Source organism: Barbus barbus (assembly GCF_936440315.1).
Source record: "Barbus barbus genome assembly, chromosome: 36".
Lineage (NCBI taxonomy): Eukaryota > Metazoa > Chordata > Actinopteri > Cypriniformes > Cyprinidae > Barbus > Barbus barbus.
The window spans coordinates 1,373,703-1,401,216 of record NC_136714.1 but is presented as its reverse complement, the minus strand read 5'-3'; the positions used below and the strand labels follow the sequence as shown (position 1 = coordinate 1,401,216).

At 36.1% G+C, this 27,514-nt stretch overlaps 1 protein-coding gene across 1 annotated transcript; it reads left to right on the top strand.

The window, feature by feature from the left end:
• Window positions 1-1,621: 1,621 nt before the first annotated feature.
• LOC306855526 (interferon-induced GTP-binding protein Mx2-like) lies at window positions 1,622-27,134 on the top strand (the record flags this gene model as incomplete). The annotated part of the gene is made up of 23 exons (XM_079394283.1): window positions 1,622-1,811; window positions 1,922-2,035; window positions 2,102-2,242; window positions 4,339-4,493; window positions 4,575-4,713; window positions 4,796-4,994; window positions 6,227-6,305; window positions 8,589-8,711; window positions 9,657-9,789; window positions 10,055-10,198; window positions 10,322-10,398; window positions 13,205-13,414; window positions 13,492-13,675; window positions 19,135-19,353; window positions 20,296-20,426; window positions 22,062-22,229; window positions 22,499-22,569; window positions 23,680-23,779; window positions 25,760-25,810; window positions 25,938-25,997; window positions 26,085-26,153; window positions 26,234-26,330; window positions 27,064-27,134. The coding sequence occupies 23 exons, from the start codon at window positions 1,622-1,624 to the stop codon at window positions 27,132-27,134; spliced, it is 2,925 nt and encodes a 974-aa protein (XP_079250409.1).
• Between the last annotated feature and the right edge of the window lie 380 nt (window positions 27,135-27,514).

Here is a 27,514-nt window from a genome sequence, read left to right as displayed (position 1 = left end):
TTGAACTCACTTTCTATAGGTTTTTAACATTATAAAAGCTCTTTATTCCAAAGATACGTCAAGCTAGTCAGTGTATTCAGTAGGTATAATATATTGTAAGTTGCTTCAGAGGCATAAGGTATTGCATGCATTACATATTACAAATTCAATAAAACAGTGCATTGACAAAAATGAAAATTTACTTTTGGTACTTGAGTACTTCTGTACTTTTACATAAGTCTTACAACTTTCACTTGTAACGGAGTAATATTTGACCAGCAGTATGTACTTTCACTTGAGCAATGGATGTGTACTTTGTCCGCTTCTGCTGACGTGTTCAGTCTGTTCTTTACTTTCGAATCCAATCTTATGGGTGTGATGCTCTATAAATGGAGTCTGTCATTTCTCTTTAGCATTAAAACAAATACTGTGTTTGGGTCAAGTTTAACGTTTATAGGAGGCATCTAAAAACATTTATCAAATTTATTTTTGTCTTCTCTTCAGTTTTGTCTTTTAAGTTTTTTCTCTTCAGTTCAAAAAATGGCCAATTCTTCTTCTTGGGCTCAAAGCAGTGCTCAAGATAATGTTGAAGACACTGATAATTCTTTAAAAGAAAGGTTAGTATACATTTTATTTTGCTTATTACTAATCAAATTTTGAATTAATCAATTGGAGATAAATATGTTTGTGAATTTACAGACCTAGATTACTTAAATGCTCTAGATAATAATAAAGCATGTACATTTAAATGCAAGGCAACTTTATGTAAATAGCACATTTAGTCCACAATACTAATTCAAAATGCGTTTAACTTGCATAATAAAGATATAGTGAGGAATAAAATGTTGTAAAAATGATAAAATAAGTTTTATTTAAAAATGGTTTAAAATACAAAAACAAAACAATAGAATGTCTGTAACGGGGCGAACAAGACGTGAGACGTGCGGATCCAAGTGCAAGCTTTTATTTACAGGCATGGTCAACAACAGGCAGGGTTGAATAAACAGCAAACAGGTATAGAGAGGGCAAGACAGAAGAGTACTCAAGTAAACAGGCATGGTCGGCGATCGGCGAACAATATCCAAAGGGCTTGACAGAAGGGGTAATCCAGGTATATGAGCAGTAGTCCAAGAGAGGTGCAAACAGAGTCCAAACGGCAAGGCAAAGGGTAAATCCAGGAAACACAGGCAAGAATCAAAAGTAGAAAAACACACAAGGCAAGACTATGACAACAAAGTGGGTTCCGTATCGCAGCTAAAACTAGGAGAATTATAAATGCAGAAGAATACTGGAACTAAACAGAAAAACACAGAATGGCTCGGTAAGGCAGCTAACACTAGGGGAGTGATAAACGCAATACAATACTCGGCAGAGAGGAAGAGGAAGTCCATGGTTTATGTAGGGTGTGTGATCAGTGCAATCAGCTGCGTGTCGTCAGTGCAATGGATGATGGGAATTGTAGTCTGAGGTGGCGTGAAACAGTAGTGGGGTGCAAGAGTCCATGTGGTGAGCGAGTGACCTCTGGTGGTGAGTTAACGGAAGTTCATGGCCAGGATTTGTGACGATGTCTGTATAAAAGGGCATAAATTGACACAAAATTACAAATAAAATGTAATTTTTTTTATTTTTATTTAGTCAGGGAATGAAGGGAGAGGTTCACCATCATTTAGAGGAAAGCATTCGTCCATACATTGACCTGATTGACACGCTGCGCTCAGTTGGCATTCAGAAGGACTTGGCATTGCCGACTATCGTAGTGATCGGAGACCAGAGTTCTGGGAAAAGCTCTGTGTTGGAAGCACTGTCTGGAATTGCATTACCAAGAGGAAGCGGTGAATTGGATATTCATATATATATATATATATATATGTGTGTGTGTGTGTGTGTGTAATAGAGTGCTAAATTATTAAGAGAATGTTTTGTCATCATCTGTTATTGATAGGAATTGTCACTAGATGTCCACTAGAGCTGAGGCTGAGGAACGTAACAGGTGGAGTCAGCTGGAAAGCTGTTCTGTCTTACCATAAGAAGAAAACTGAAAAAACTACTAAAGCAGGTTAGTGAAAAAACTTGCAATCTCATTTTGTTTTCCTAACTGCTTCTAAATTTTAATTCCTACAACTAAATTTAAACCATGTTGCCACACCTTTTCAAGTTTCTAACCAACTGTCAAGTTCAGCGAGCAAAAGGCCTCGTTTGTCTTATGAGGAGAAGATCATTGAATTCGAGGATCCTTCATTAGTTGAAAAACATGTTGAAGAAGGTTAGTAAAACTCTTAAAATCTATTGTCCTTTCAGTGTTATTGATACATAACACTCAAATTGACAATCAGAAATGAAATTTCACAGTATAATAACTGCTTTGACCCGTTCACCATATAGAATCGTTGTTTTTATTGCATGAGCAATGACCCGTTATATTACAGTAGTAAATATATCTTCCAGCAGAATAAGAAGAATAAGAATAAGAATGAGTGTTACAAGTAACGGGTTTAATATAATAAAGGTTTAATGACAGATTATCTCCTTAGTTTTTTCTTTTTATTGTAACCATTTCATAAAGTCGTGTTTAATTTGATCGCATCACATCCTTTCAGTTGCATACAGAAGCCCCACCCTTTGCTGGATAAACCTGATAACTGGAAAAAAACAGTTCATTCTGACTGGATATAAAACATGATCCATGCCCAGACTATTTTGTTACTTACAGAGCTGTCACAAATACAGATATGAAAGTGATTAAAAAAAAAAATTATATTTAAAAAGCATAAAAGCTATTTTAGATATTTTAAAATATAAAACTTTTAAATGTCAGTTAATCAAGGGCTTGCTATATTGCACTTTTGGAAGTTTCTAAATGAATAAATATAAATGTAAATATTATTAAAGGGGCTAAATGTAAAACATTTCATGCGCTAATCGCTTTCTCATTGCCAGTGTGTGAACAGCTTGTAATGAAACTTAAAAAAAAAAAAAAGAGTTGTCGATGAAAGCATATAGATTGGATTTTATGTGAAGGACTCGGGACATTTGTGCCTGGAAAAAAAAGTAATATTTGCTCGCACTTTCAAGACAGTCTTTCTTATACAATGTTCAGGATAATGCTAAAAGAGCTATTCTGTTCTCTAATGTCCATGTGTCATACAAAGAAACAGATTTATTCAACTATAGTCTGACATGTCTGAATTTATGTAGTCTACAGTCCCAAATACTTTATAATCAAACTATCATAACTATCATTACCTCATCTGTTAGCAGCTGGTGCAAACATATCCATAACTCTATGATCAGATGCTTTCTTAACTGCTGTTTTCTCACCACTGTCATGTTTGTTGTGTTTTCATTTTGTTATTGAGAGGAAATTGCACGGCACATACTTACATATTTATCAAAACTCTCTCTTGCTCTCAGCAGTGCCTGGATGTTCAAAATATTTACAGCTACAATGAAACTTAATTTTGCTGTGAGAATATCGTTTTTGCCTTTTTATTAGGATAGGACAGTATAAGAGACTGGAGGCAAAGTGGGAGAGAGAGAGAAGGGTAGGGGATTGGGAAAGATCCACGAGCTGAGACTCCAACTCGGGACGCCTGAAGCACAACGGCACTATTTGTCAGTGTGCTGCCCACGAGGCTATTAGCACGGTTTGATGTAATATAAGCTAAGCGATCATTAGATTTAATCACCATTGGTAGTGTGATGTATTGTATTGGTTACAATTTTTTTCCCTCAGTTGGTCAGAACAAAAGTGGCAGATTTGTTACTTGTTCAAATGACATTTTCCGTTGAATATTCTTTTTTGGGTCATACTTCCAAGACGTCGGCTAGAATCTGTGATTCCTAAGTGCAGTATCCACACTGGTGCAGTGACTGACAGCCACACATACTCCTCAAAGCATTAGAATAATCTGTACTGAGGAGCCATGCCGGTGCACAACCCACGCAACGAAGATAATTCCGCAATTGCAGGTTTCAAACAGAGATGTCAACAAAGAGCTAAAACTTATGTACTGCAGCTTTAAAATTAGGTGCATTGTCAGGGAATCTGGGCCCCTGGGCCTCTTATTGCTTCAGGACCCTCCTCGGTAGAAATTGCTAGAACTGATCGGGCTTGTCCCTTTTTCTTGGTTTAAATGAAAAAATAAACAGACAAAAATAGTGGCCACTCCAATATCAAAGTTTTTAAAATCTGCCCTGCAACAAAAAATTTAATTATAAGTTGTTGACAGATCTGTCATCTCGAGTCCTTATTGGTGAGCTCTGATGTATGAGCTCAGTGCAAATACAAGAGTATATAAACTTGACTAATGTGATCGTGTTGAGAAACACATGGTTGATCAGGCAGTGTGTGTTTTACAGCCCAGAATGAGTTAGCTGGAAAAGGGGTGAAAATTTGTAATGACCTCATCACTTTAGAGGTCAGGTCAGCAGATGTGTGTGACCTCACACTGATTGATCTACCTGGAATCGCCCGGGTCCCAGTACAAGGACAACCACAAGATATTGGAAAACAGGTAGGCATCATAATCTGATTTTGCACTCAAGATTCTGTAACACATTCAGTATATGCAGTTTTAAAACTTCATGTCTTATAGATCAAACGTCTGATCATGAAATTTATTGAGAAGCAAGAGACTATAAACATGGTAGTGGTCCCTTGTAACATAGACATTGCAACAACAGAAGCATTGAAAATGGCACAAGAAGTAGATCCTGAGGGCGTAAGAACTCTTGGTAATGAAGATTTTTAAAAGTCTTTCAGCACTTTGTCAGCAAATAGAACATTTTAGAGAATAACTGTTTTTCATTCACACAGCCATTTTGACCAAGCCAGACCTCGTAGACATGGGAACTGAGAAGAATATTCTGGCCGTTGTCCAGAACAAAGTGATTCCTCTCCGCAAAGGCTATGTCATGGTGAAGTGTAGAGGACAACAACAGATCGATGAGAAAGTTCCTCTGGCGGAGGCGACACAAATTGAGAGAGATTTCTTCCAAAATCATAACTTTTTCAGGTTACGATCTAAAGAAAATATAATTTGACTTTTGTTGACATGTTTCAGCCAAGCGGCAACCTTCCGGTCTCTCTCGTGAAACCAACATGGAAGTGACTAAAACTGCAGTTCATCGACTGAGTCGAAAAAGAGTCAGTCCCATAGACCTCTCATGTTAAAATGCCCAACTTTACATCAGAAAACAATATGTTTACAGCCTGCATTTAAAATGTAATACAATCTAATTACAAGTATTTATTTTTTGTAATCTGATTTCGTAATCCAGATTACATGTAATCAGTGACCAGCAGTGACTACTTTCACACTAATGCATTAACAGAACCAGGCTTAACAACTATTTGTCTGTCACTCCATACATTCTGAGAAAGCAACTGTGCCCTGCAGACACACGCGTCTCGTTTTCATTGTATGCTTTCATGTGTGATTTTGGTAAATTACAAAGAAGAGAATAGAGTTGTATATAATCTGACGTTTTTTCTCACACAAGCCGCCCTACATATTTTATAAAAGCTGATGACTAATAATGATGAACTTTTGCATGTATTGGACTTCATGTCATGAAGACTATCCAGTGTTATGTACGTCACCATCTTTGCAATGCACCATCCATCGTAAACCTTTTTGTGCGTTTGGGCAATCATTTACACAACAGCAGCATGCAAACTTTTGAAAATAGGTTTCAAAGTGCAAGTTTTTATGATACCATTAATGATACTAAATGATACCATTATTGTCGCCGTGTTAACTACGAAAACAATATTTGTGAAAATGACAACATCATGCGCATGCGTATCACATGTTTGGTCTATAAGCACATGTGCACAGTGTAAAAATGCATTTTAAACATAATAAGCATGAATCAAAACTTTAAGCATATTTAAAGTCATTGCACAAAACAGAAACATTAATGCAAAATTATCTGAAAAAAATCATGTTTTCCTTGGTTATATTTCTGTTTTCAGACATTTTCAACTTATATTTTCATTTTTTGTATCCTTATGCTCTTTTCTCCTTAGCTTCCCATTTTAATACAATCGTTGATGTGTAACGTCTCTATGAAGGGCCAAAAATCAAACTTTACTGAGGGCTGTGGGCCGAAATTAAATTCTGCATATATCCAACTGTATCATGATAAAATCTAAAATTTAAAAATGTATTTTTTAATCAGATTCACTTATATTCTCTACATATCAATGCCACTTTACAAAGTGTTCCTTCTTTTTTTTCTACAGACCCCTCTTGGATGAGAATAAAGCGACTATTAAATGTCTTGCTGTCAAACTCACTCAGGATCTTGTCAATCATATTAAAGTAAGTTTGTAAATGCCTATTCATATAAATATCAAATGTATTGAGAGACTATGATCTCACACCACTGCAGTCTGAAGAAGGTCCAAAAGCCAAAACAGCTCACTAGTTTTGAGCCTAAATCCTGTTGTATATTCATGCTCATACTCATATTTTTCTGTTATAACAAGTGTTCAGGAAAGATACTTTTAAAATTAATGCATTACAATATAGTGTTACGCACTAAAAAATGTGACACTTTCTTCTTAATCACAAAAAACAAAAACAAAACAAAAAACAAACAAACAAAGGAAACCATTAGTCATTTTTGCTTATTAGTATGGTTGAACTGGATTATTAAAGGTCAGCAGCAAAGACACTGGTTAATAAAAGGGAATTCAATACATAAAGTATTTTTTAGTGTTAACATAATTGCAGGTTTGTGTCATATTTTGAATTTGCATTTAAATGTTTTATTTTTTATTGTTTTTTTTATTGATTTTTGAGGAATACTGAATCAATTATTATTATTTTTTTCAGTAAATGCATGTTAACATTTAGTCTAGGACTACATTCATTCATACAGTAAGATCATGTTCACACAGTGCACACAACACTGCACTTACTCCTGATTTCTTTCAATATGGGAACAGGAGTGCTGTCAGTCAATACATGGGGAAACAAAGTAACTGGTGTTACATATATAAAAGTAACGAAAAAAGTAATGCAAATTAAAAAGTAATGCTACAACCCCAATTCCAGAAAAGTTGGGGCATTGTGTAAAATGCAATGTTATTTGTTAATTCTCTTTAACTTTTATTTAATTGACAAAAGTACAAAGAAAATATTTCCAAAGTTTTCACTGATGAACGTAAACATATTTTGTAAATATGATTTTTTTTTTTATTTTGATGGCTGCAACACACTCCAAAAAAGGCAAAATAAAAATGAAAAGGTTATAGAATATCCATATTAAACTGTTTTGAAACAGTAAGCAGGTGAATCGGTAATAGGTCAAGGTATCATGTTTGGGTATAGAAGGAGCATCTCAATCTTCTGGATCAAAGCTGGATCATGACTCATCACTTTGTGCCAAATTTCATGAGAGAAGTGTGAAACAAATCAAAAATCACATTTCGCAATGCGGTCTTTCACTAAGTACCATATATAATAATGTGAAACGATCCAGGGAATACAGAGGAATCTCAGTCTGTGTAGGGCAAGGCAGGAAAGCTCAGGTGAATATGCTTGACCTTTGAGCCCTCAGATGGCATTGCATAAGAAACCATCATGCTGCAGTGTTAAATATAACCACATGGGCTCAGGAGTACTTCTGAAAACGGCTGTCAATTAACAGTCTGCTGCTGCATCAAGAAATGCAACTTGAATATCTGTTACTCTAGGTCTAGGAGAAAGCTATACATCAATTCTATACAGCAATGCCTGCCGGGTTCTCTGGGCCAGAGCTCATCTCAGAAAGTCAAGAAGACTATGTGTGCTGTGGTAAGATGAGTCCACATTTCAATGTGTTTCTGGCAAAAATTATTGGTGCAAACGGCATAGGTGACTGCCATATGTGCGAAAGTACCATTGACATGGAGGCATATATTGAAATTGTACAGAGAAAAATGCTGTCATCAAGATGATGTCTTTCATGGGAAGTCCATGGTTATTAGATCAAGACAATGCCAGCTCTCATTCTGCGTGTGCTACAACAGCATGGTTTTGACACAGTGTGAAAGTGCTAGACTGGCCTGCCTGCAGTCCAGATCCGACTCCTATTGAAAATGTATGGCCAGTCATGAAAAGGAGAATCAGACAACGATGATCACAGACTGCTGAGCTTCTGAAGTCTTGTATCAAGCGAGTATCCTCAATCCCCAAACAATGAAACATTGTAATTAAAAGGAAAGTTGATGTGACACAGTGCTAAACGTGCCTCTGTCCCAACTTTTTTGGAGTGTGTTGCAGCCATCAAAATCAAAATGTGTCTATATTTACAAAATAAAATAAAATTGGTCAGTGAAAACATTGGAAAATTTTTCTTTGTACTTTAGTCAATTAAATAACAGTTAAAGAGAATGAACAGATAACATATTCTTGATTTATGGCATTTCACAAAACGTCCCAACTTTTCTGGAATTGGGGTTGTAGTTACTTGAAAAAAGTAATCCGATTATGTAATTTGCATTAATTATATACATTTGCATATAATTATAATTATATGCATTACCCCCAATGCTGCTTATAATATCCACTGGGCATCTGTTGGGTTTATTACATCCATTTTGTATTCATCACTGTCAGAAATCACTGCCAAAGCTTGATGAGCAGATAAAAAAGCAGTTGTGGGATGTGAGGAATGAGCTGAAGGAGTGTGAAGCTGGACCACCACAGGACCCGAAGGGAGCCAAGCAGTTCCTCATTAAAGTAAGAATTTGATCAAGCTATCTTCATGCTTCTCAGAATTATTATTAGAGCTGAATCCACAGGGAAGTGATATAATTAGGTAGGTAACACTTTAGTTTAGGACCAATTCTCACTACTAACTAGCATGCATATTACTATCATATTGGTTAATCCACCCCATACCTAAACTTAACAACCACCTTACTAACTATTAACAAGCAGCAATTTAGGAGATTATTGAGGCAAAAGTCATAGTTAATAGTTAGTTAATAGTGAGAATTGGACTCCAAATTAAAGTGTGACCATTAAATAAGTTATGTTTATGCTACTAACCATAGAAACATCAGATGAAAATGAGATTTTCCTCTAAATGATTTAGTATTGTCAAATTGCCAAACCAATATCACAATTTTAAAAAAATGAAGGAAATCCACACACATTTGAAATTTATGAAAAAAATTAAATAAAAAAAATTCAGAAAATTAGGCAATGCATTGGTATGCTAATGAAAAAAATATATGAATTTTCTTAATTTAATTGGCCTGTATGTTGTAAACAATGTTTAAATGTCTCAAAACGTTCTGAAGACATTGCAAAGGTAACCCAAATATCTTTAATTGAATAAATCATTCGTATAAAAACATTTGGGATACCTTTGGTATGAACAGCTGTATTCATACTGTGTTGATGGTTTAAGAGTGAATAACGTCCCCTAGCACAGAACATTTGTAAAATGTAAAACAACTGAGAATAATAAGACCAAACATTGTCGGGTTAGACATGGTGCCTCCTCTGTTGATGTCATCTGTAACCATAAAACTTGTATTATCTCTGTGTTGTCAATTCAAATTTGATCTGTTTTTTTCTCCAAGTTAACATTGCCTCCTTTATACCTCTTCAGAGGTACAATGCTAATATAATTTAAAACATGCTCATGTAACAAATATTATTATTTCTTTCTCACAGATATTAACAAACTTCAATGATAAAATCAAATCCTTATCATTAGGAGAGCTGTTCAATAAGGAAAATATGTTTGTCCAGCTTCGGACTGAATTCAAGAAGTGGAATGATGGTCTTAATGACACAAAGACATCCTGTAAGTACATTTTCAAATTTAATACTTGCTGATATTCAGACCAACAGCACAAAATGATATTGTGAAATTATATTGTTTAAAGAACAAGTTAATATTGAGTAACTCACATTTCAGTCACAATTTATTTTGCTCTGACAACAAAGTCAAAGCAGATACAAACAGTACAAATGTTGTTGGATTGAACATCAGCACCCTTTGAACCTTGTTCAGCTTTTATAGGAATTTTATTTTCATTCTTATATGACAAAAATCCCTCTTACTCCAGTTGACAGTTCGAAGGATCTTAGGCAGAATTACAGAGGAAGGGAACTGCCCGGCTTCAGCAACTACAGAATTTTTGAGATGATTTTGCAGGAACGTGTGGCTAAACTTAAAAAGCCAGCCATCGAATCACTCAATTCCATAAAAGGTACTGTCACACACCTTTATGTTCAACTAGAGCCTAAAATCAAAGGATTACTGTACACTTAGAATATTGTAGTAGTATTATATCTGAATTATGGCTGTTTGTCTTTTTGTTTTGCTTTTGAAGACATCATTCTCAAGCAATTCACTGACGTGTCTCACCAATGTTTCCGAAACTTCCCTGCTCTTCTAAATACCACTATGGTAAATATTGCTCCATATTTGTGGCAAAGGCCATGTGCACAGTGTAAAGTGAGTGACAACCGCATTTAAATACGGAATGCCCTAAATGACAGTTTCATGTGTGTACGGAACAAAACTGTGATGATTGACATTGTTGTAACCATATCAACATTTTGCTGTCTCATGCACTTGATATCCGCTTCTTTCACTAAAGAAATATTACAGTAATATTACATATTATTACTTTAATATTAAAATTATATTACAATGTTTTGTTCATGTTTGGAAGGTAGCTCTGCAGAGCGTGCTCTTGGAGGGTTGCCATGTCCACTTATTATAAGCATCACTTATTAAGTGTCTTTGGACTTATTGGGCTCGGCTTATAAAGTGATAAAGTAGGCAAGTGCAGGTCGCTATGTTTTGGTATTTGGCTTATTTCCAACATAACACATTTGGATTTTAGTTTATATTGAGTTTGCTCTTGTTTGTTGTTGCTGTTGTTTTTTTTGTGTTTTTTTTCCATCAAGATCTGGCAACAATAGTGAGTCAAAGCATACCCTGTGATTTCTTGCACCGCACATACAGAAAATATAACTTTTATATGCATTTAAATACATAATTAATAACTAGTTGTTCAGTTTGGTTCCGTACAAACTGCGTAGAATTTCTGAAAATGCGGTTGTCACTGGCTGCATTTTTTGGGAGTCAATTCGGTTGTAGAATACTTAACCTCAGTTCCCGGAGATAAGGGAATGAGCATTGTGTCAAGGGATGCTATGGGGCATCTCCTGTTTACTCTGAATACTGAAGCCTGATTTGTTCACGTTTGTGTAGCTGCAGGAACAAATGGTGCTTCAGCCTGCCAAAAGGGGTGGGGTCGACTGCTATATAAGTCGGCTCTGAGCGCCATTTCATCAGAATCTGATGTGACAGTCGTAGACTTGCATGCAGCCTTATAGCAGCACAACTGTGAAATTATATTGTTTAATAAACAAGAAGTTAATATACTAAATATTAATAGACTCAGTGTCACTAATTACTTTGTCTTCTTTTGCTCTGACAATAAAGCAAGTCAAAGCAGATACAAACAGTCAAACTGCTGTTGGATTGTACATCAGCACCCTTTGAACCCTGTTCAGCTTTTATAAGAAAAACATTTTTATATGGAAAAAAATCCCTCTTGCTCCCAACAAGTTGACAGTTCGAAGGAGCTTAGCCAGAATTATAGAGGGAGGAAACTGCTCGGCTTCAGCAACTACAGAGTTTTTGAGATAATTTTGCTCACGCAGCCTGAAGTCGTAGCCTGGGCACTGAAGCCTGATTTGTTCACATTCATGTAGCTGCACAAATAAATGGCGCTTCAGCCCGACAAAACGGGGTGGGGTCGACTGCTATAGAAGTCGGCTCTGAGCGCCATTTCATCAGAATCTTTTGACTGATAGCGAGGCAGCGTACGCAATTTTATTAAAATTAAGGATTAAATTAAGCTGACAAAATCTGTGCCTGGAGGGCAGGGACATCCAAGTTATAAAACCTGTTGAAGGTAGACGGCGAAGACCAGCCAGATATCAGATATCACTGATAGAGATTTCGCTTAATCAAGCCCAGGAAAAGGCAATTCACCTGGTGGAATGGGCTCTCGCTCAAATAGGACACTGTGAGCCCACTGAGGCGTAAGCCAGGGCAATAGCATCCACCATCCAGTTAGGCAGTCTCTGCTTCATGACTGGCAGGCCTTTAGAGTGGCCTCCGAAGCAAACAAAGTACACTCTAGGAGCCCAAACCGGGCAGAGTAAATTCAGATCCTGCTCGTCCTCTGAGTTAAGAAGAGCCAGAAGGGAGATGATTTATGCTCTGAATGTAGTGGAGACCACCTTAGGCACAGAGCTACGCCCTGTGTTGGGGAATGACTCTACAGTTGTTAGGTCCAAACTCAAGGCATGAAGTACTAACTGACAGTGCCTGAGATCACCCACTCGCTTGACCGATGCGAGTGCTACAAGAAGGGTGGTCTGAAGAGGCAGGTGCCATAAGTCGGCCGACTGGTACTGCTAGAGGGGGTGGGGGGATAAGTCCCATGTCGACACAGTATAAGGACGAGGTGGATTCAATCTCCAAGCTCCCCTCAGGAACTTTACAAAAGGGTCATTTTTACTGACTGACTGGCCAGCCATGTGAGTGTGATTCATTGTAATGACTGCCAAATAAACTTTGAGTGTGGAAGGAAACTGACCCTTGTCTTGCGGCACTTGCAGAAAGGTTAACATGGATGACACGTCAAAAGAGGACGGGCCCCTGCTCCATGTTGCACAGCAGTCAGAAAAGACTGACCATTTAAGGGTGTAGAGGCATCGTGTAGATGGGTCTCTAGCCTCCAAAATGTGTTAGTCTCATCTTCATTGGGAGCTGTAAAGATTCCTGTTGAGGTTCCAAACGTGAAAGCTCCACAGCTTGGGCCGGGGATGCCAGATCATACCTCTCTCTTGAGAGAGGAGGTCCTTCCTCAGTGGAATTGGCCAAGGGGCTGCCTATAGCAGCTGGATCAACTCGGGGAATGAGTTCCTCCAGCTTCCTTCCAGAGGCTCCAGGAAATGGTGCTCAGAGCTAACTTATAAAGGAGTTGACCCCACCTCTTTTGGCGGGCTGAAACATAATTTGTTTGTGCCGCTAGACAAACGTGAACAAATCAGGCTTCAGGATTCAGAGTAAACAGGAGTATCCCCATAGCTTCCCTTGATGCAACATTTGAAAAGGAACTTCAACAATTGTACAATAATTCTGTCAGTTGACTTCTTGTTCCTCTGTACTTCTTCACTTGACATCATAGAACAAAATCGAAAATATTCAGTCATGCCAGCAAGCCAAAACGGAGCAGCGGATCATGGATCAGTTTGAAATGGAAAGCATGATCTACACTCAAGATCCCATCTACTTGAAGTTCTTGAATGAGATTAGCAGCGATACATTTTCAGAAGTGCAATTACCTGTCCTTGACATAAAGTGCAAGTACAGTGAAATGCTGCAGGCATATTATGAGGTACATCTAGTCTTCAGTAATGAATCTGAAGCCTTGTTCAGAGAGAAGTATCTTAGTGGCTCTTCATTTTCTTTCAGATTGTGGTGCAGAGGATGGCTGACCAACTGCCCATGCTGATCTCCTTCTACATGCTAAAGGAGACTACTCAGCTCCTGTGTACTGACATGCTGTGTATACTGGAAGGGGCAAACGTGAGCGAGCTGTTTTTTGAGGACTCTGACGTCAGCAAAAGACGCAACCACTTGCAGTCTCGTCTGGGCCGTTTGACTGCTGCTCACGAAGAACTAGTGATTTTATTTGAGAGATCAGAGGATGTTATCTTACATTATACATAAAGTAGCCTATTTTACAGCTTGATCCATGAAAATCTTTTCAGCATATGAACACATATTATCCAAACCTCCATAACAGTTTTTCAATAATGTTAAATTAGTTGGTCATCTTTTTAATACAGCCAACAATTTAATCCAATCAAACTTTATTCAGCATATATATTTTTGATATATTGCTTGAGTTCTTTTATTTCTTCAAACCAAATACCTGCAGTGTAACCCTTTTACTGTAATTCTCTTTTGGAACATGCTTCACAACTCCTTGTTCAAGCTCTTGTTCTGTCCTGGCTGGACTATTGTAATACTCTCTTGGCAGGTCTTCCAGCCAGTTCTATCAAACCTGTACAATTAATCCCGAGCGCGGCAGCAAGATTCATTTCTAATGAGCCTAAAAGAATGCACGTTCATCAGTTTGCACTGGCTACCAATAGCTGCTCGCATTAAATTCAAGGCATTAATGTTTGTCTACAAAACCACCGGCTCTGCACCCCTTAACCAAAGTGCAGTACTTCAGACGTATGTGCCTCGAAGCTTGAGTTCTGCAAGTGAACGTCGCATTATTGTTCATCCCAAAGAGGCACAAAATCACTTTCAAAGACTTTTAAATGAAATGTTCCCTCCTGGTGTAATGCATAGTTATATGCATAGTTGTATCTAGTGCTGGTGCAAAACTCAGTTCCTGGAAGGCCATACATAGGCCATACAGAGTTTAGCTTCAACCCTACTAGTTCTCAAATATTGATCACTTTAAAAATTTAAATATCCAATATTAACTACAGACGTGAGAATCAGTCAGGTTTATGTGAATTTGCATCTTATATAAATGGCGCTCAAGCACAAGTTCTTGCGTGCGTGACTGATTCAAATAGGTGAGGACAGATTATGATTTTCATATTAATCAAATGAATAAATTCAGAAGACTACCAACATTTCACTGCTGGTTATACTCTGTATAATTATGTATGTGACAAATAAAATAAAAATCTTGAAGACTTTGAATAGTGCTGTGTGTTTAGGGAATTTCATGGTACTTTAAAGGATAATTGACCGTTCACAGGGAGCTTGATTGACAGGCGATCTGACCAATCAGAACGCGGATATTATGTGCTGCTGCTGCTATCCTGCATCTTGCCCAACATCTTCAGCCAGTCTCCATAGACATCCATGTTAAAATGGGGTAAAAAAGATTGAATGAATTGAAACTTTTTCAGTATAACTAAATAAAAGTTATACTGGGGTGGTGATGGCGCAGTGGATAAGACACATGCCTTTGGTGTGACAGACCCGGGTTCGAATCCACTGTGAGACACCAATGTGTCCCTGAGCAAGACACTTAACCCCTAGTTGCTCCAGAGGTGTGCGACCTCTGACATATATAGCAATTGTAAGTCGCTTTGGATAAAAGCGTCAGCTAAATGAATAAATGTAAATGTAAATGTAAAAAATGTGCAGAGGGTTAAGCTGTGCTGTTGTTGGTTGCCACTGTAATGGCAATAAGCTAAGAAATTCCTTTAAAGTACTTGTTTGCGTACCAGATTTGTCCATGCCCGGTGCTGTATAAATGGCTTGCAGTACTTAAGTTAAAATACTGCGTGTTAAATAATAAAATGATATGTTAAAACATGTGCTCTTATCATTCTGTGGACAAAATCCCGTGAACATTATGGGACAAATATTATTTGCATATTACTCCTACAAAGCAGTTTTGCTTTTTATTTATACATTTATTTCAGGATATTGTAACAGCTATATTTATAGGCCTATAGCCTGGTGACTATGGGAGCCAGGTCTTTCAGTGTTGTGGCTCCCAGGTTGTGATATGCTCTTCCCCAAGACATCTATCAAGCATCCTCCCTTCTCTCCTTCAAAAACCTCTTAAAAACTATTAATTTATTTATATATATATATATATATATATATATATATATATATATATATATATTACTCTTCAGTTCTCAGTCTGTAAATTGTACCGTGTTATGGACATGTTTATCTAAATCCTCTCTGCATCTCTAATATAACTTTGTAAGTGACCTCTGTATATTAGTTTCAGCCCTTGGTGTTCTGTCCTTTAATGTTGATTTATTTATTTGTTTCTGTTCCTTGAACCTGACTTGTAAAGCGAACTTGGGTGTTGGAAAGGTGCTATATAAATAAACATTATTATTATTAGCCCACAGTAATTAAAAAGTTTTGTTCTATATGTTTTGCAACAGAACATATACAGAATAAAAATTAATGTCTACTTAAAAGTTGATTTAAACAGAGTTTGAGCACATGGTTATGTCTTAATTTAATTAATTTTTAATATATAAACACTTTTTATGCAAAAACTAGATCTCTTTTGTGTATATATAGTATAGTATTTTGTGTATATACGGTATATATATATATATATGTAAATATATAGGTATCCAGAAATAACCATAAGATTATGAAAATTTGAAACCACAAGCACAAACAATCTCTGTAATGACCTCTTTCTCAATTAGTTTTTTTTTTCTTTCTATAAACGTGATGCAACCACAGTTCTCTTTTCAAAGGCAAAACCTCAGTGTCACCTGGTGTAATTACCTGGATTTATATCCTGTCGTGGTTGTAAGCTTGTCTAATCATAGGAGATGATTCAGTCAGACAATAACACAATTAGCTGTAATCTGTTTTCTTGAAGGTTTGACTCAACTCACCACACTCGCACCACACAGAGTCCAGTTTTGCCCTGAACAGAAGACTGAACGTTCAGCTCATCTAACGCTTCGAAATGGAGACAAAGTGGATGATTTTATTGTTTTCAACATGCTGGAGTTTCTGTGTTGCTGTAAATGAGTTCTACTCTTCTACAGGTCAGTGTATTATTTCGCAATAAGATGATAAAACAGCAGGATGTTTATAATAACTCTAATCTTCTAGCGCTTGCATATCATTGCTCTTTTGTTGGTTTTGATTGCTTCCATTGTCCTCATTTGTAAGTTGCTTTGAAAGCGTCTGCTAAATGACTAAATGTAAATGTAATCTCAACCATGTATGTTTTGAAGAAGTGCTGCAATATCTGTTCAAAATGAAATGCTGTCTGCAGATCACATGACCCGGCTTATTGACATCAAAAGAGAGTTTGCCAAAAGTCTTCGTGAATATATAGAATCAGTGGAGAGCCAAGCAGATCTTCTGAGTAGGTAAGTGTTGTGTGGCTGACAGTGTATCGAGATAATATAGAGGAGAGCTTTAAAACAAAACATTACTTTTCAGAAGTCAGAATATTAAAAGCCCCTCTAGAAACCTTTTTAGGATTGCAAACAAATAGTTTAAATAATAAAAGAAAGTGTAAAATTTTTAACTTTAGACTGGTATGACGAGAAGAGAGAATGAAATGAGTTGAATATTTATAAAATGCATAGGGGAAAGGGAAGTGGTGTGTGGCCAAGTATGGTGACCCATACTCGGAACTTGTGCTCTGCATTTAACCCATCCAAGTGCACACTCAGTAGTGAACACACACCCGGAGCAGTGGGCAGCTAATGCTGTGGCGCCCGGGGAGCAGTTGGGGGTTCGGTGCCTTGCTCAAGGGTCTCACCTCAGTCGTGGTATTGAGGGTGGAGAGAGTGTTGCTTATTCACTCCCCCACCTACAAACCCTGCCAGACCTGAGACTCGAACCCACGACCTTCAGGTTACAAGTCCAACTCTCTATCCATTAGGCCACGACTTCCCCTAAATGTCCCCACAAGGATAGTAAAACCTGAAATTTACATTTCATGTTTTTTAAATTGTGAGGGGAAAATTATAAAAAATATTAAAGGATGTCTGTCTGAAAGTGTAACAATGCAAACATGTTTTCTGTAAGGGTTAGGGTTGGGTTAGGGGATAGAAAATATGATTTGGTCAGTATAAAAGTAGAAATTCACAGAAACAAATGTGTGTGTGAACACACTATTTGAAATTCACATATGGAGGCAGATTAGTGCCATCTGGTGGAAATAAATAAAATAATCTGTAATACATAGTTTTAACATTATTTTCTAACCTGAGCAGAGAGAACAGAACATTGTGTTACTCATAACAATGTGACAACAATGACCTGGAAAGCTTTTTCAGAGCTTAATCCATCTGAGTCTGATCTGATTTGAACCTCTCAGTCATGTCTGCTGGCCCAGTGTGTGTGTGACTATTTTTGACGTTTCACAGTTTTTCCATTCATTGCTCTACATTGTGGCTGATTTGTGGATTGTACCCAAAACAATCTCTTTATTGTTATTTTTTTGAGTATATTTCTCATTTATGTCTTTTTGACCACAAATAATTTTGCCTTTTCTAGTTGTATAGTCATATAGGCATTGCCAAAAAAATGTGACCTAGTTTTGTACTATTCCAATAAAGTTATAATTTTCAAAACATTTAAATGTAAAAAGTGACCGAAGAGCACCGAAGGGTTAAAAATAAACAAATATTTACAAATTAATATTAATATTTAATTTTAAAGCCTCAGAAATCATAAATGAAACCTATAAAAGTTGAATCTATCAAATAATGAGACTGAGCATTTGTTCATGATCAGTTATAGTTACGGAGCGCAGATGAGGTGTTTTGTATTTGTTTTAACCACAGAAGTCTGTAACACATCCTTCAGTGTTTTTTTATATTGCTATCATTTATTTATGAGGGCTCTGAGTGCACTTGAGCATGACTTTGAGGACCCTCCCAGAGATCCAGAGAAGTTCATCAGCAATCCTCTTGCAGCGTTTCAGCTCGTGAGAAAGTTAAATCAAGTCTGGGCCGCTGTGTGGGAACTTATCGAAGGAAGACGTGCAAAAGGTTTGAGGAGAAGAACACAACTCAATATGTCATAAACTGGGCTTTCTCATAATAGTCATTATATCACTCAGGCCATAGCATGTCATGTAAAAATGACTCTGTACTGTAATTGAGGCTTTATCAGTTTTTAAATGGTAGATGATCTGTGAAGATCAACTGATGGAACCGGAGGAAAAGCTTTAAATTAAACATGATTTAAAAACCGAGGTCATTGTCAGTAATGTTTACATGTTTCATAGACACTTTGGCAAGCCTTAAATCTGCAGCTCAGACTCTCCCCAGTGCAGAAGATGTAGACGGTGTCGTGATGGCTTTGGTTAGACTGCAAGAAATCTACAGATTAGATCCGAGGAACATCTCCTTATTTTCTGGTAGGTTTCATGGTGGCTTTATTTGGTCTTCATCATCATGTTTATAATCTAATAGACTTACACTGGACTGAGTAATATCTAGAGACCAGAATGTAATAGAGACTTTGATGTGGGCACTTTTATCTTGGTGAAAAATCTAGTTCAGTTTCTACAGTATTTGCAGCTCTCAAGATTTCAGTGATATCAACTTCATGTGTGGTTTTTTCCAGAAATTAACCACAATGTAATGCTGGATCCAGACGAAACTTTTCATATCGGCACGATCTCCTCTCTCAATCAGCGCTTTCAGTACGCCGTCCTCTGGATGGAGGAAACCCTCAGGAAACTCAACGAGGCTGAAGAAGCTGTCGTTACTAAAGAGGAGGTTATTTACCAGCTTGCTTTATTTTCTCATCAGCTGGCAGTGATTCAGTCGTTATCTAGGCAAGGTAAGTTTACAAGAATGCTAATTAATTCAGAGATTTCTTCCCCCCTATATATCTGCCTCTCAGAATAAATGTGTAAAAAAAAAATTCTACTAAAAATATATATATAAATAAAAAACATTGAATATCTAATATCAAAATTTAATTAATATAATATAAAAATTAAATAAATAAATACATTTGTGCTTAATTTGAGAATGTTTCTCTTTCCAGTTTTGTATAAAATGAATGAAATCAAATGAAAATGTAGTTATAAAGCACTTTAAAACCATAGAGTGCAGTATAATAAAATAAAATCAGTTCAAATAAATAAAAAGATAGAATACGGTACAATACAATAATACACACCATGCATGCATCTGCTTAAACCGTTAATGGTCATTAAAAATAGTGAAGGCCTCATCAAACAAATATGTGATTTTAACATGTTTACAAGGGATTTAATAAGCTTTGGTAATCCATCCCACAATTTGCAAACAAGAATGCCTGATTCCATTGCCTTATAAGCAAATCACTCAAACATATGTATATTACACAGAAAAGCACTTTTCAAAGTCTTATAAGTTCTAATGCAGTCAGCTGACTGAATAAATAAATACATTTGTGCTAAATTTAAGAATGCTTCACAGAACATCTTTGTTTTTCGATGAAAGCAACAAGCCTTGACCTTTAGAGATCATGCGATGCATGACAAACTAGCTTATTTGTTTATATTATTTTAAAGAATAGTGTGGTTTAAATGAAGATTTTAAATCCAAGATTTTTCAGGGCTCTCACACATTAGGTTCCCACTGTATGTTGGCTTCTAAAGCATTACGTGTAATACTGCAAATCTTAATATGCTACATCAGCAATGTGCTTTACAACGGCTAAATGAAGATGACCTGAAACACATGCACTAATTCACACTCATTTATCGTGCATCTTATCTGCAATCATTCTTAGAGAGAAATCTGCTTCATCCTGAACTTTACACAAGCATCATAGAGAGCATTAAGACCTGGGACTCGACCGCAAAATACAGCTCCACGGACAGAACATATGAGGCTCTGTGCGCTGGAAAGAGGCTTATGATGGTGAGGAGATCTACAGAGATGGGTTTTTTTGTTACTAGGCACCTTTATATTCGTCATTTTCTTCATTCAGTATTTCTGTCATCTTTTAAAGACGGATTGCATGTGGAATATCTTGGTTTTGGAGGTGTAAGGGATGGGTCAACAGTTTAATTATAAATGTAATTACAGAAATTAATTACAGATGCAATTACATATAAGTATTTAAAAAAATATAAGTACAATGTAAAACCATGTATGTACACAATAAGTGCATTGTATCAAATTATTAATATAAATGTAAGTACATAGTAGTTAAGGCCACCTAATATAAAGTAGGACCAAACATCTTAAAATGCTAGATAAGATGATATTATGGTCAGTTGGATTGGATTCAGTATAGTGTTCTAGTTACATTTTGGGAAATGAAACAGAAATGTATACATACAGTGCTGTGAAAAAAGTATTTTTAAAGTATCATATTTTCTGTATTTCTGCATATTTTTACACTGAATGTCATCAGATCTAAGCTGGATCTACAAAGTAACAAAAAAGCAATGGTGTTTTTTTTTTTCTTCACAGACAGTGTGTGCAGTTACAGTGTAGTTACCTAAGAAAGTACTGGGTAATATGGGTTAAGGTTAAAGGTTCAGGGAAGGTACCTAGTTATTATTCAGTTATTGTAATTACTATAATATGTAAACCTAAAATAAAGCACTACCAATATGTATTTGCTATAAAGATATATTCACAATAAAATCTGCACAAACTCAGAAATGACTTTTGTGCAGCACTAGCAGTAAAAGTAGTGTAAAAAACATTCTGGTGGAAAATGACCTGTTTTTGTTAAGTTTACAGACGTTGCAATGCAATGCAATGAAGTGCAAAAAAAGTTTTTTTTTTAATTGAATTTAGAATTCAAATAGGATTAAAGGAAATGTCCATAAAATGAATGGCTAATGTCATAATATCCTGGGAGAAAATTACCAGTACATTTTCCATTTTGTATTTATTTATTAATTATTTATCTTTTACAGTGCTTATATTAACACCGTACACTGAACCATATTTTTCTGGACTTTTCTTAGTGTAATATGAAATTTACTTAAAGTCAGCTAACCAGACTTGCTAGAATGAGAACGTTCTTTCCAGTTTTGTATGTAAAATGAATTAAATCAAATGAAAATGTAGTTATAAAGCACTTTGAAAACCATAGAGTGCTGTATAATATAATGCAATAATGCACACCATGAATGCATCTGCTTAAACCCTTAATGGACATTAAAAATAGTGAAGGCCTCATCAAACAAATACATGATTTTAACATGTTTACAAAGGATCTAATAAACTTTGGTAATCCATCCCACAATTTAGGGGCAAACAAGAACGCCTGATTTCATTCCTTGTAAGCAAATCACTCAAACATATGTATATTACACAGAAAACAGGAAAGCACTTCCTCGGTCTAATGAGTTCTAATGCAGTCAGCTGACTGGAACTGCTAGTTAACTATTGGGCTAATCTGAGATAATATACACAACCATATATTGAGCAAAAGGTTTAATAAACAAATATCTTTTAGGTTTTACACCAAACAATTATGTATAATGCAGAGTGTTCTCTTGACGTGTTGAAGAATGTGTGAATTATGGTTTACAGACGCCACAAAGAGAGAGAAAGCTGGTGTGCAGGTACAAGACAGGAAGAGGAAACCCGCTGATGATATTCAAAGAGGAAGTGGAGTGGGACGAGCCTACGATACTACGATACCATGACTTTCTCTCTGAAGGAGAGATCAACACCATCAAAACACTGGCCAGGCCAAAGGTACATGCAACAGCTCATTTCTGTGTGATGAAGAAGCACATATACATGTTCATCAATATCTGAGGATGATTCTTTCCTCCTGAAGCATTCAGTGTGTGTGTGTGTGTGTGTGTGTGTGTGTGTGTGTGTGTGTAGGAAAGGGAATTAAACACATTTGTAATTGATAACTGATGTTATTGATAATGAGTTTTACCATTTTTATATCAAATAATGTATTATTAATAATGAATGATAACCATCTAATGCAACACTTCTCTGTTTATATTTAGCTTTCCAGAGCTAAAGTCATAGATCCAGTCTCTGGAAAAAAAGTGTCTGCTGCCTCTCGTGTGTCAAAAAGGTACAAAAATCTACGCGCACTCCTATCTTTCCAAATGATTTGTATGATTTTTGTCTTTTGTGAAACATAAAAGAAGATATGTATTTTTTTGGGGGGTTTTGTTTTGGTCAATGCCATATGGCAAAAAAAATTATATTTAAAAATATACAAAAATGGACAAAAATATATATGTGTTAAATATGTTTCATTATTATATTTATGTATTAATTTCTTGCGTTTGGACATTTAAAAAAAAGCACATCCTCAAAAGGATGATTTTTATGGCAAGTACTAAAACAACATTTTTTTTGCAGGTTGTTAAATCATTTGTATAATGCCATGGTAAATGCATTAAAGAATGACAAATAATTGTAGGTTTATAATATGCAGCTTAGTTGTGTACAGTGAGTTATGCTGATAGTGTCGGGGGAAGAGATGAGGACACGGTTACAGAAGTAGTTGGGTATCGTTTGAATTTTATCAATTGTAATTCTGATTCTTATCGATTCTGTTTCGATTCCAGTGTGGTTAAAAGTCAAACATTTAGATATTAAACATATTTATTCTGTGTTTCTTTTTGCAAAACTTTTAATTCGCGCTGAATACCATGAATAAAAATCAGCCGGCTGCATAAAAACTCGATTAAGAGCTGTCTGTGTGCAAAATAGAGCTGCACGATTCTGGATACATTGAGATTGAATTTATTTATTTATTTAATGTAGGTTGTAGTTGTCTCACAATTCTGAAGAAAAAATATTAGACAACTAAACAAAATCCCATGGAATTTATGAATGGAATGATTCAATGACTCGCTCAAGATTGACTTGTTTCATTATGAATCAGTGTTTTTGAATGAATCTCTTGAATGAATGATTCAAGGACAAATACATTTTTAACAGCCACTTTTCACCAGCTAAAAAAGATGTGCAGACAGGAATTGATAGGTGGAACTGAAATTTGAATTTTACAACAAGTATTCGATTCCTGACCTTAAGTATTAGATTCTGGAATTGGAATTGATTTTTGATTCCCAACCCTATGAGCAAGCGAACAAACAAAATCCCTACCCCGTGATGGAATCGTCAAAGTCCAGGGCAATTCCAGAGTGACTGTCCTCTTGATCTTTCTCAGCGCGTGGCTCTCTGAACATGAAGATCCCGTGATCTCTCTGGTCAACCGGAGAATCGCTGGTGTCACTGGTCTACAACTGCAGACAGCAGAGGAGCTCCAGGTATTCACAGTTTTACACAAACCACTACGCTAGGTTGTATTTCAAGCATGAACTATAGGCTAAAGGATTCATCTGCTGATTTTAAGTCCATGTGCAGAACTGTGTTAGATCAGATCTCTACCAGGGTCCTGTACCATGATGGTAGATCAACAAATTCAGAGTTAGAGGATTGGTTTCGAGTTGACAAAATCAAAGCACTCCAATCCGGCTTTATTGGTACCATGATGCTGATCATCAACTTTCTTTGTCAACTCGGGCTTTGATCCCGAGTTTGTGAAGTGCACATGAATGTGTGACATCACTGGTGAACAGCCAATCACAACACAGAACAAGTGTGATTCACTTCTCGTGAGAGAGCCAGCGAGATTCAACTCTTTTGTTAAAGGTTAAGAGATTAAAGAATATGAGGAATTTAAACACATTTAAACTGAAGGACAAATAAAAGACATTATCTTGCTTTGTTAGTGCAGTCACAAGTGAAACTTGTGAATTAGTTTATATAGTCGATGATATATAGCCACAGAGACTTGAACATGTAAGGTCACACGTAACCATTTTTAAAGTGTTACCTATTGAGTCTTAATAGAGCAAGCGAGGCAAGGCAAACGCACACCTTATGAGGTGCAAGTTGAAGGAAAAAAATATATGAATCAAGTAGAGGAGAACAGCTGCACACTCACTTAAGCATATTTATTAACCAATGTTTCGGCTAGTAGCCTTTTTCAAGGTACCTCTTGATTTTACCACTTATTTATATTACATATGATTAATATTCATTTAAAATAAATGCTTTATAATAATTGTTAACCTAAAAGTGTTTGAGTGTAATGGATTAATAATAATATAAATCATATTATAATTATAAAATCATATGTAAATTGTAATTATCATTAAAGCCAGACAATTGTATTGATTTTTGTGTGTGTGTGTGTGTGTGTCAGACATGTGTCACTTTGCTCACATCTGATTGGTCCAATTTCAGTTTGAGATCTCTAAACCAGAACATAAGATTCCCCGGAGCAGGTTAGCTGTGGAGTGTAAGTTACTATGGCAATGAACGCTGCTAAAAGCCAAGCCACTTTCATGGTACCTAAAACCCAGGATTGGTGCAAACTAAACTGAAACTTATCTGGCGAGCCAGCTTCATGATACAGACCCCAGGAGTGTTTGATCCAGACTTTGCATCAGATTCCATCAGTGTTTTTTTTTGTGGTGTCCAAAACCAAAAACTTCACCCAAAACTGTATTAACTTAAAGGCTTCTATCAGCCTGAGAGTTTGACAGAGGAAGCCAAGGAAGAGCGGAAAGCATGTGAAGTGATGATCATAAAAAGCCAGCAGTGTTTACTGAACAATCTCAGTGGCGTATGTTTCAATGCTCAGACTTTATCTGACCTCCACAAGCAAAGGCAAGGGAAAATGACTGCTTCACAACAGCGATGTCTGTGATGATTAAACCTTGAAATGGAGACATTCTCTTACTGTATGAAGACAAATATACCTTGAACCCACACAATCAGAAGACTAAACAACAATAGCAAGCATTTCAAGAGCAAGGAAAAGTATAAAAATTAATAAATGATGATAAAATAATAAAAAATATATCTTGTTATAATTAATTATAAATGAACAACAACAACAAAAAAACAGATGTATGGAAACTGTTGAAATACTCTCTTGAACTTTGAGATCCATTACAAGTGTTAAATACAAAAGAAAAAAATGGAAGTATGGGAATTATATATATATTTTTAAAGTGGCCCTTGGTCTAGATGTCAGCTCTGCACACTCTGGCCTTCCCAAGAATCTTGATAAAGTTACTGGTCGCAATTAACTTCCATTTTATTTTTTAATAGTATGGAAGTCAATGCTACCAGCAACCCTGTTTGGTTCCTTAAACATTCAAACAGAAGCCAGAATTGGTGCATATGAGAAGTGAGTTGATTTGTTACGGTTGACCCAACTATTTACGCTTTTAAAGATCGCTAATTATGGAATTGGAGGCCAGTATGAGCCGCATTACGACTCAAAGGTACTGCATGAAGGTGTTAACTTTTTAAACGTGTTATTGTCATTCCCCTGGTTCTGTTTGAAGATGTGCAATAAAGCATACGTTTTGTTTTATTTCATAACTTTGTTATGACAAAATCTCTTCACAGTTGACAAATGACTCAGACTTTCAGCTCAGAGGAGGCCGGATTGCTACTGTTCTAATCTATGTGAGCAAGTATAATCTAACAAATTATTTCATATATTTGAAATGATTCCCACTTGCAGATCATTGACAGTCAACAGTTTTGTTGTAGATGAGTGATGTGGACATCGGTGGGGCAACAGTGTTCCCTGACGTGGGTGCAGCCCTTCAGCCAAAGAGAGTTAGTTGAAGCAGCTTTATTTCCACACACAGTGACTTACAGTAACCTGTGCTCATGTGTGCTCACATCTGTTCCATAAGGGTACAGCGGCGTTGTGGTTTAACCTGCTGAGAAATGGAAATGAAGATGCCAGAACTTTACATGCAGCATGTCCTGTGTTTGTAGGCAGTAAATGGGGTAAGTGTTCTGTGAGGCTTGTGTTTTCCAAATGAGAAAATCAGGTGAATATCAAGACCAACATAACCAGGTCACGGTTCTATATATCTGTATATTTTGCATAATGATAATTAATTATTTTAGAATTTAATCAGTACTTGTATCAGTATTTTTACTTTGCTAAAGTAAAAATACTGTAAAACATAAAAAAATAAATAAAATCAAAACGAATGGAATGCAATGCAACAATTGCTACCACTATATATATATATATATATATATATATATATATATATACAGTATGTTGTGAGATTCAACCCTATTTCAGCAAGTCTTATAGAGTGCATGACCTGTTTAATAAAAGTTGTTGAATGTTAAATTGCATATGCACGTGTGCATAATTATAATGCATTTAAATGTAGATTATTACCGATCCTGGTCCATAAAGATAATCTACACACAAAAAAAACGTAACAAATGTAAAACGGTAACCTAAAATGATAACATCTAACTGATTTTATTTAAGTCAAGAATATTTAGTTGCTGAATGAGCCTATACACATTCACTTATTCCACCAAAACCACTTTATATGGGTCATATCAGGCAGATATATCGATAAGTAAGAATTGAAGGTTACCACTTTTTGCAGGGTACTGAAATGAAACTGAGAGTTTTCTTGAATGCATGTTTAGAAACTAGACATTTTGTTGTGTACACGCTGTAAAACAGCTTCCTTTGAATTCCTCATTCTAGTTGCCAACAAGTGGATTCGTACGTACGGGCAAGAGTTCAGAAGGAAGTGCTCTACAGTCAAATCTGATTAGAAGAGCCAAAGCAGACGGCACAGAAACAGCCATGATCCGAGTAATGACAGACAGTTGAGAGGCAATGTGATGTCATGGAAAAAATTTCCCCTACATTTATCTGCTTTAAATAAAAAATGCAGTGGGTTGTAATACTACCACAGACATGAAGGCATAGAAAGCATGGAAATCAGGGTATTTTAATATAAATAAATAAAATGTAAATAATTCTAAAAGCATAACTTTGCATGTTTGTACAGAAGCCTCTGATTTATTATTTGCATACTCAAGGTGAAAGGAATAAAGTATCTATCTATCTATCTATCTATCTATCTATCTATCTATCTATCTATCTATCTATCTATCTATCTATCTATCTATCTATCTATCTATCTATCTAT